This window comes from Haliaeetus leucocephalus, unplaced genomic scaffold, assembly GCF_000737465.1.
Source record: "Haliaeetus leucocephalus isolate CR32 unplaced genomic scaffold, Haliaeetus_leucocephalus-4.0 Scaffold517, whole genome shotgun sequence".
Taxonomy (NCBI): Eukaryota; Metazoa; Chordata; class Aves; order Accipitriformes; family Accipitridae; genus Haliaeetus; species Haliaeetus leucocephalus.
Window position 1 is genome coordinate 2854826 of NW_010972953.1, and position 10463 is coordinate 2865288.

General features: G+C 49.0%; 2 protein-coding genes across 2 annotated transcripts in view; both read right to left on the bottom strand.

The window, feature by feature from the left end:
• Positions 1-312: 312 nt before the first annotated feature.
• DCDC2B (doublecortin domain containing 2B) lies at positions 313-7266 on the bottom strand. The gene is made up of 10 exons (XM_010576326.1): positions 6705-7266; positions 5761-5818; positions 5240-5316; positions 4876-5007; positions 4213-4359; positions 3707-3746; positions 2657-2725; positions 2239-2428; positions 1901-2001; positions 313-549 (listed from the first exon to the last, which is right to left on the bottom strand). The coding sequence occupies exons 1-10, from the start codon at positions 6980-6982 to the stop codon at positions 418-420; spliced, it is 1224 nt and encodes a 407-aa protein (XP_010574628.1). The 5' UTR covers positions 6983-7266; the 3' UTR covers positions 313-417.
• Positions 7267-8091: 825 nt separating this feature from the next.
• The window catches only part of IQCC (IQ motif containing C), a 2424-nt gene continuing 52 nt past the window's right edge, over positions 8092-10463 (bottom strand). Inside the window, exons 2-5 of the mRNA XM_010576327.1 lie at positions 10266-10431; positions 9382-9721; positions 9056-9174; positions 8092-8595 (exon numbers count right to left, since the gene is read on the bottom strand). Coding sequence (XP_010574629.1) covers positions 8554-8595; positions 9056-9174; positions 9382-9721; positions 10266-10431 — 667 coding nt within the window. The 3' untranslated portion in view covers positions 8092-8553. The remainder of the gene's footprint in view (positions 8596-9055; positions 9175-9381; positions 9722-10265; positions 10432-10463) is intronic.

Genomic DNA, 10463 nt, shown 5'->3' on the forward strand with positions numbered 1-10463 from the left:
GGACAATGATGCGATGAAATCTCTTTATAAGAAGCATCTGACATAGAACAAACTTCCTGGCAGACATTTTGTTATAAAGGCGTGTATCCTATTTGGCAATTCCTCCTTCCCAAGTTCAGATACAAACCAGCTTAATTAGAGTTCAGAAAAGCAGCCATCGCCTCTGCCACATCATCACACGATAGAGATGAGGAAAGAGGGAAAATCTTCATTATTTAACAACATTGTGTATCTCATTCATTACTCACTGGTACTCTGCTTCTCAAGCCTAGACGGTGAGGATGCTTGATTTTAGAAGAGTTTGTTAATTCATCAAAAAGCTTGGCCAGTCTAGTGTTAGAGAAATCTAGGATTCACATGCTTTTGTTTTCTGCAGCTGTGCAGATAGCCATGTACCGAACTGTCCCTCTTCTCCCATCACACTCCCTTTGTGAACTCTTCAGAGCTCTTTCCTGCCAAGGGCAACATCGTTTGGTGCTTTTCATCCTCAGAGTCACTGGCATCCCTTTTCCTCGCCACAGTCTTTTGTGATTTGTCTGTAGTCCGTGCCTTTTTGCTGTGAGAAGGAAATACAGTTATTAATGTAGCACTTCACTATTACAGAAAGGTTCTGGGACGAAATTCATGGATTCCATTTCCAGTTTTACCATGGCTTTGGTATGCAAACTTGGGTCTCTACATTAAATTCAAAGGTAGTTTATTTAATGCCTCATGATTGTCTCCCACTGCAGAGGAGAGCTGTGACACTCAAATAATAACAACTGTAGAGCGGAGTGATCTGGAGGGGGGAAGGCCAACGGAAAGGAGTGGCATCAGAGTGCCCACCCCACTGAGAAATGCTGGCCCAGCCTCTAAAGCAAACACGGCACACCAGGCTCCCCATTGAGCCAAGAAGTCAGAAGCCATTAGCTAATTCTTCACTAGGGCTTTCTCTAATTTAAGTTCAAAGGAGTTGTTTTCCTTTGAAGTTCTAATTAATCCAAAGAGACTACCTAGGCAGAACTGTGAATCACCTACAATATAATGCATGTCATCCCATTACATCAATTCTAAATGTCCTTACGAAAAGTTTAAAACATTAATATGCCACAAACAATAAGCATCTTGTAGACATTTTTCACACAGAATTGTGTTTTAAAAGAACTGCTTTTTTTTCCCTTTTTAAAAAAAGGCTTAAACTTGTTACTATCTAATAAATGTGTTCAGTCATTTTAGGAATTACATGTTTATTCCCTGCCATGTTTACTCACCTGGCTACAGGCAAGTTCTGCTTAACAAGTTGTATTTAGGGGTACCGAATTTTAGTGTAAGAACTCTGAACACAGCCAGGAAGGATTTTACACACTTCATAGAATGATTAAGTGGAATATATACCTTACTGTGGTGTATTATTTTGGCTTTTGGTATAAGTTCTTCTGCAACTCTCTGGAACAGGAATAAGGATAGAAGTAGTACACACAAAAAAATCCAGGAAAGCCTTTGATATCCTTACTGCAGTGGGAAGCTGTAACTCCCACATTCCAGAAGGGAAATGTTCATTACCCAGATGACTATCTCTCGGCTTTCTAACATGCAAAGCCCTGCCGTTACACACTGTCCTCCGGTTTCTGAAGTTCCCCCTGGTGGTTACTTTCATCTTTACACATTGTAGAGAGAAGCGCAGCGTTTCATAAACCTAACGAACAGGACTTAAAACAAGTGAGAAAACTGAAGAACTTCCCCAAGCAATTGCTATAAACTATTGATTGATGTATTCTCACAGACTGTCTCTGAAGGGCTGGCTCTTGGAGTTGGCCTCCCTGCTGTGCAAAACCTGCAGCACCAATAGATTCTAGTGGGACCATAAGTACTTCCCTGCAGCAGCGAGACTCCTACCAGGGCAGAAAATCGTTTCTCAGACCTGATCAATGGGTATGTCCACCCTTGTGTGTTCATCCTCTTTTACTTCCCGGGCACCTCGCATCTCCTTCCCAGGATCTCTGGTTTTATAGATGCTTTCTTCTGCAAAGAGAAGAAAAGAAAAAAGCTGTTCAATGGGTATTGCAGATAGCTGTGCCCTGGTCTTGATGAGGCTACAGAAATGTCCTCGTATATGCCCAGATGAGGAGAGGAAAGAAGCAGAAATACAGAAGTTATTGGATGCATCACTGCTTGCTTTTTGGTGTATCTGCAGGTATTTTGTCCTTTAGCATCAAAGTAAAGCCAGTCTTCCTCTATGCTTACAGCAGTGTCCTTTACCTTGATCAGGCCAGTGCTGCATATTCCTGTTGCTCCTTCTGTTTCGTCCTGCACGGACAGGTTTAGCATGGAAAATGGACTCTTCCTCTCCGAGGCAAGATTTCCTGGCTTGCCTTGGCAGCTGTGGAAAAGCGGCTGGGATCTTGCCTTTCTCTGCAGCTCCTGTGGTCTGCATCCTGCGACTGTCCAGCTGAAAGTATTCACCACACACTTCTGATAGGCCTTCTTGATAAAACAGTTTATAAAACACGAGAAGTTTTGCAGGGCAATCCCTTAAACACTGCAACTTTCCTCTGTGACCCTTGATCCTGACTGGTACAAAGCTGTAACGCTGCATTCTCTGACTGGGTTTTAAGTTGATACTACACATGAAACAGGTATGGGGAACACATAAAACACTTTTTGCAGTCACTCCTACCTGTTGAGGTGGTTCAGCAAGAGCAGAGTCGCCAGCTCTGTCCTGGGAGGTGGCACAGAGTTCACCAAACTGAGAACAAAAGAAAAAAAGGAAAAGGAAATTTTAAAAGCAAATAGCACAGATAATACAGACGCACATTTCAATGGACAATCCAGGACAGCCCAGCTGCTGTACCTGTAGTCTCTGTTGGGCATTTTACCCACACAGTGAGTAGGAAAGATATCCTAGCTCCAGGATGAATTCTCCCTGCCCATCAGCCAAAAAGGAGAAGAGGTAAGTGAGGCCACCTTAAGGAGTTTTTCTTCAGGCAGTGAGATTTAATTCAAGCGTGATCTGGCCACATAACTGTCTCTAGCTCCTCTCCTTTGGGAATGGTGCCAATCAAGGATGCCTGTCCTGGTTTCAGCTGGGATAGAGTTAACTGTCTTCCTAGTAGCTGGTACAGTGCTATGTTTTGAGTTCAGTATGTGAAGAATGTTGATAACACTGATGTTTTCAGTTGTTGCTCAGTAGTGTTTAGACTATAGTCAAGGATTTTTCAGCTTCTCATGCCCAGCCAGGGCACCTGACCCAAACTGGCCAACGGTGTATTCCATACCATGTGACGTCCCATCTAGTTTAGGAACTGGGAAGTGGGGGGCACGGATTCGCTGCTCGGGGACTGGCTGGGTGTCGGTCGGAGGGTGGTGAGCAATTGCCCTGCGCATCATTTGTACATTTCAATCCTTTTATTACTACTGTTGTCATTTTATTAGTGTTATCATTATCATTATTAGTTTCTTCTTTTCTGTTCTATTAAACCGTTCTTATCTCAACCCAGGAGTTTTACTTCTTTTCCTGATTTTCTCCCCCATCCCACTGGATGGGGGGGGAGTGAGTGAGCGCCTGTGTGGTGCTTAGTTGCTGGCTGGGGTTAAACCACGACAATGCCATAGCCATGGCAATTGGGAATGGAGATTGTGGTACACATCCACTGCGTATAGAGGGATGCCTGCACAAAAGTAATGGTGACAGTAGCACAAACAGTCCTGTGCCAGCTGAGCCACCTACCCTTCTGTGGTATTTTTTGCGCCTGCTTTTTGGGTGGTTCCTGCAACAAAAAAGAAGCAGATTCTCAGTATCAGGTAGAAGTCAGCTGCAGGAGGACACCATCTCCCCTTTTCCCATAAGAGAGAGGGCCCCTGGAGGTGTTTTTTTTCTCAGCACAGGTAGAGCACACTCCACAGCAGATCACCTTCCCATTATATCACACCACCCACCATAGGCCTGTGAAATTCAATGCCTGGCCTAATGGGCAGGTGCTCCTCAGTGCTTGATGAACACTTAACTGAGAAACAACCAAACTGCTTGCTTTCTCTGGCACTGAACTCTGGATTTCAGGGGCTAACCTTCAAAGCTTTGAAAACACATTATTTCTTCCTAAACTTCCAACACATGAAGCAAAACTCAAGCCCTGAAGCAGACAGCACTGAACAGGAGGGCTACAAAAAGGATGGCTTTAGCTGAAGACCACCACGGACACGATTCTTTAAACCACCTGGCCACAGTCTACGTACCACAACATCCTGCGTGCAGAATCCTGGGGCACCAGCAGCTCAAAGTAAGGCAGTTTTTTGTACTCCTCATTTCCCACTGCCACATAGTAATCGCCATTCACCAGCCCCTCCCCACTGGACACCTGAGTTCCGTCCAGCCTGCAGAGCCTCAAGGAAGAGAGAGCAAAGGGTTTAGAGATGTCACCAGACCCTGAACAACCCCTCAGCATGGAAGCAGTCAAGCAAGTGCAAAGTGGTAAACAGGAGCAATCATTCTTAGTATTACTCCGAGGAAGTATGCAGAAATATTACACCCAGTGATCACTGAGATGCAGTTGATTTTAGCTTTTTCCTTGGGTGTCAGTAAATAGGTGTATGAGGAGAAGGTAGGCTGCATTTGTTGGATAAAAGCCCCTCTAGACATAAACTCCTTTTTATGCCATGCTTTACTGCTTGCTTACTGCTTTTCCACCAGACCACCAGCAACATCAGCCCTCCTCACAAAGCACCCAAGACATTGGGGTTATCCCTGATTTGAAGATGGGAAAACCAGAAAAGCAAATGAGTTTGCAAAAGCAGACTTTAAGTGGCTGTCTGAACTCCCAGTCTTCTGTGCTAATCAGAGCTGCTTATGTTCTGGACATAAGGAAAGAGGAGCCGGCAGTGCCTTATCTGGATACCCACTTTTTAACAGCTCCACTGCGCAGGTCAACTTTCTCTGTCAATGTGGCCAGGAGCGCATCCCACTGCAGTGAGGTGCTCTTGGAGAGCGGCAGTGGGAAAGGAGGGCTCAACAAATCCCCATTCCGGAAAACACTGCAGTAGAAACAACCCAGAGCATGCGATGAGCCAGTACTCCTGCAGCTGTGGAAGGTGGGGAAAAAAGCCAGCCAGTGGTGCCTGGACAGTATTTACAACAAATAGTTCTGGTAGAAGCTGGGAATTGTCCCTGTGGGGCAGCGCTCCCAGGATCTCAAAGAAATTCCCTCCTCCAGCCTCCAAAAACATTCCCAGAGACCCTCCAAGGAGAAAACACCAAGGCACTTACTGTATCATGCAGGGCAAACGGGCGTGCTTCTGCCATCGCGCCAAGACGTTCGACTTCCAGGGAGCTACAGTGCAGAACTGTAGAGACCGAGTTCAGTGCACAAGAACAGTGACAGCCCTGACAGAGCCTCCCAGGGCTGTTCCCTTTTCTCCATCAGGAGCTGCCTGCTCTGGGACACCGCCTGCCCTGCCTTCAGGCTTGCTGCTGCTAGGTGGGATTTGTTGTCAGCAACACCCAGGCTGGAAAGGCTCTTCACATAGCTGAGCACGTTCCAGAATTGCCAGCCAACCTCTGAGCACGGACCCTTCCCCTGCACCATTAAGGGGGATGAAGGTACACAGCAGTAGCCCCTGTGCTGTCTCACATGTCCTACTGATTCCTGTGGCACTTTCCTGATCTCCACTGGGCACCTCGCAGCCTTAAATCTCAACTTTAGTTTCATCAGTGCCAGCCCTAACGTCTCTCTCACCTCCCTGCTCATTCTGCACTCCCGCCTGCCCCCACTCAGCTCAGGGACTCACCTGCAGACCCTCGCTGTTCCTTGTCCCACGGACCTCCTTCCTTCCGTGATTTAAATAGCTGTGAGAAAAAGACAACGTTGCCGCATACTAACTGGGTCATGGCTGACTAAAGAGCAGTGAGGAAACCACCAACTGCTCTGCCTTGGTGCATTGCCACCAGAAGTGTGGGTCACTTATTTGGGTCACTTCTGAAACAATTCTCCAGGTGCCCCACCTCATGGTCTCCCAGAACTTCAGTCTAAATTAAAGTCTGCTACATGTAAGAAATTCCCAGCCAAATACAGACCATTTCAGATCCCCACGCTAAAGACACCCAAAAGATTTTATTCCTTTGTGTTGCTCACTGATCAAGGCTCCAAGGGCTGACTGGCATTGATGTAGCCTAGACCACCTCCTCAACAAAATACAATACACACCCGGGAGCCCCTGGCACACACACCACACACATCACCTCTAGAGTCAAGCGATGCCACAAAAACCTCTTTAACCCTCTGTATTTCAGGATGAACCAAAACAGCTCTACTTTGTACAGGATTAGAAACCAAAAAAACCTTCATCAAACCAAAGCAAAAGTATTTGTCAGTGGAGACAGTGTGACTGACAGCTCTGCCAAGGAAGCGGGCAGCAGAACCTCCCACGCCACAAAACAAGGTGCACAGGAGGCAGAGCAGCACCCGTCACAACATCCTGCCAGAGAACGCATGCCTCCCCCAACGTGTGTTCTTCTGAGAGTCAATTGACCTTACCAGGAATATTTGCATTTTCCGTGTGATCTGGAATATGTCCAGTAGTTTCCAGTAAGAAAAGAAATTAATCCGTCTCTGGTTTTCGTTGGGTTTCTACCCTTCTTACCTCTTTTTTTCCATTCACACCCCAATACGTTCCCCACAGAGGTGATGTAAAGCTGTTTACCAAAACCAGAGACCAAAGTTCCATCTACTCACTCAAGCTTTTTGAACTTTTCAAAGCCTGCAGCCACGTACTGGCATCCGTCCTGCAGGTCCCCCAGCTCAGCGATGCGGTGGCCGTGCCTGGGTGTGTAGATGTTCCTCACAGCTAAGGGCGCGTGAATGCTCTTGGTCACCTCATTCAGAAATGCCTCAAAGGTCAGAAACCGCCGCTGGTTCACTACAAACTTCCTCCCGGGGAAGAAAGGGTCACCATTGCGATACACCACCACATTCTTGGCTGGAGGTGCCAGAGCTAAGCCGCAGGAGCTCATCCCCCGTAGGTCAAGCAAGTCCCGCTGACCAGAGAGGCAAAACAGACGAACGTGGGGAGCAGAGGAGAGCTCCAGCCAGCCTCCTGCTGAGCCCAAACCTTTCCGACCAGCCGCTCTCACGCTCTGCCGTCCCTTCCCAGCGCAGTCCGGCGCAACTGGCTGTCTCCATGGACGCACACCCAGCAGGAGGAAGTTGTGGGCCCGACTGGAGGCCACATCAAACAACCTGCAGAGCACTTTTCTATTTGAGAACCGGGAACCACACAGCTCTTCAATCCCCAAACATCAAGTACTGCAAGCTCCTTCACCAGCCGCTGCAGCCACCAGGCTCAGATTAATCAGTTTGAAGGTACATAAGTGCCAGTATCTTTACGGCAGCAGCTCACATCCCATCCAGAGCGGCACTATCCAGAAGCTGTCACCCCCTTGCTATCGCTTGCTACCTGCATGAGAAGTGCAACGGGTTTCTGTCCTGTGTTTATTGGACAAAGATCCACATCCCAGCGGACACACCACCCTTTGCACTGAACAGGCTGCCATGGGTCGGAACGGGCCGTGGACTCACTTGGGTCTGCCCAGGAGAAGGCGGCAAGCCAGACAGGAATAGACAGATTCAAGAGACGAGCGTCAGGAAAGCTTTTTATTCACAAACAAATCGGCATCATCAGGAACAGAAAGATACATCTGCCATATGGCAAGAGTGACCGTTCAGTCAGCAGGAACACAGACTGTTTGCACAGAAGACTCGGGGTCCCAGTAGGGAACCACAGCACCAGTCCCTTTCTGAGGGACCTCGAATGCCCCTGAACTAGAGCAATGTATAGACAAAGCGCCAAACCCCGTTAAGTCCTTACTTGCTCCCTCAAGCACCAGTCCAGGTGACTCTGCCACACAGAGAGATATCACCATGGCCAGAGATGTGCAAGTCAGGAACCAAGCCTCATCTCCCGAAGGTCAGGTGTGATGTGCCATCGCTCCCCACCAACTGCACAGGAAAGTTAGGAAACTCTCCTCCTAACTTAGCACTTCAGCTAGGTGTTCCCTGAAGCCTACCAGGACCGCCTGGAGATCCCAGATATTGCAGAGCTGTGATGTGTGGAGCCATACCGGTATGGGTCACACACAGTTCAGTGGAGAAGAGCTTGTTCCTGCAGGTTCAAAGCACCTGCTGCCTTCAGGCATTTTAGTTCCACCACATGCAATCAGCTGGTCAGAAAGCACCTTCTGTAAGTGACAGTCTTCCTAGCCTCGATTTTCCCCTAGGACGGTCCAGCTCAGCCAACAAAAATAGGGTTCTTGGGGAAGAAGCCCTCACTGGGACGCCCTCCAGGATACACAACCACCTCCCTGGCTTCACAGTGGTGTTTAATCCCTGTTTTGACCAAATATTCACATTTAAAAGAAATAAAAGGCTTTCTTCCCACATTCATCTGAAGTGGAAAACATCAACCCACAGAGCTGGAGTTCCCCTAAGCTGCTGCTGTCTGTGAAGTCACATCATGACTGCGGTGCCGCAGCTCCACTGCTTCTCCACACCAATACAAGTGCCCCTCGTGCTTGGGAATGCCATCCTACGGGTCAGGAGTCCCCAGCCTCTGTTTCAGCATCAAGTACTGCAAGAGAAAGAAAACCAACAATTAAATCCCAGAGACCTACAAGTAGGAAAGCACTCACCCTTGCAGATTAGCCAGCAAAATCATTGCACTTGGCCAGAAAATGCACGAGTCTCACCTTTCAAGCAATGCAAAGAGCAGCTCGCTACGCTAACTGGTGCCTAGGTACGTACTGCTGCCTTGTACAGAGACAGGATAGTTACCAAAGTAGCAACGTCCCTGTAGCAGGCCAGGAGCAAAGCTTGTAACCAGATCTAAACAGCTCCTGTTTTCCTTCATCATTCCTTTTTTTTTCCCCAGAGAAGGGAAAAAAAAAGGGCACTGCCATCATCCAATCCAACCCTTGGGTAACTGAACCATCACCATTCAACCCCAGTCCCACCACAGACAGCACCGCTCTGGCTGCAGACAGGCACTGGTCTGACCCACTGTTTTGGAAGAGGCAGGGTCAGGCCCTTACGTTTTTACGGCTGACAATAGCTTGTTGCAACCACACCAACTCCATGATCAAGTGATTTCTGTAGGACTGGAGACCAGACCGAGTTCGAGGAAGGTCCTTTATGTCCTCGAGTGGAATTTCTGCAAAGAAATGGAAGAATGACCTATTATTAGAACAAAGATTTGGATTGCACCTACTGTCTCTCCTGCACTGAGTTTTTCCAACCTCCCCAGGATATTCTCAAGGTTTTGGTTCTCCAATGACCTACTGTGCCCCCTGCACTCACCACCAGGTCACTCAAGACTGCAGAGGAGAGCACAGGCTGTGCACCAGCTCCTGTCTCTTACCCAGGCAGCTTTCGAAGGACTCGGCCTCCAGGACAGCGCTGTCCCACACAGAGGATACGTTGCTGTCATTCTGCCAGTCCTCGCTCTCTGCTGGGGCAGCGCACTCCTTTTCAGTACATTTATCGGCATCAGCCCTGGGATTTGGGGGGTTCGCTGCATCGCCTTCACCCGTGGAGCTCAGTTCTTTCTGGCTTTCCAGCTGAGCTGTAGGTTTCACACTGCTGCAGTCCCAGTCATGTTCTGGTTCTGAGGCGTCCACCTCCTCCTGGGGTTTTTCTGCACTGGCCTTGTCACTCGGTACAGCCTCCAACAGACCTGAATGCTTCCCTTGTGCTGGCTTCTAAAGGGGCAACATGAGAGAGATTGAGATATAAGGAGAAGAAAATATAAAGACCTGAAAGGTGGCTCTGCTGTGGGCCAGAGGCTCTGTCCCAGCCAGAGATCTGCCATTAGCAACACTCCAGCCACAACACTGACATGCTCTGGTTTGAACCCTTGCAAACTTTTTAAAGGGCTTTCTTTCCAGAAGTGGTAAAAACGTCAGAGAGCGAGGCTCAGCCTTGCAGGAGCCCGTCCGGCCGTTCAATACGACCAGGTGAGGTGGGTACCAGGAGACAAGACCCGCAGGAGCCACCTGCGCAGGGCGGGCGTTTGACTTGAAGCTGAGCTTCACCCAGGGGAAGAAATCCTCAGCTGGGGGCTCAGAGGGACAAGTCAGGGGGAGTCTTACAGGCCAGGGCTAGGTAATGATCGTTTTTAATTTGGTAGAATTACAGGTTCCCCGGACTACGCTGGGAAAATACCATCTGCCTGCTCTGCCAGGCCACACCACCCACCGTGCTGCTCCCCCCCTCAGAGGGGGCTGCAGAATCCCCCGCTCGGACCTCGGGGACAAACAGGGGCCGCGGCAGGAACCGTCCCCTCCACTCCAGCCGGCTCAGGTCTCCTTCGATCTCCCGCACCACCTCCTCGTACTCTTCCCGCAGGCTCCGAAACCGCTTCCGCAGCAGGTAACCCCTGACGCAGGCCTGCGGGCACCGGGCGTTGACGCTGCAGGACCCAGCGAGAGCCCCCCGCTCCCC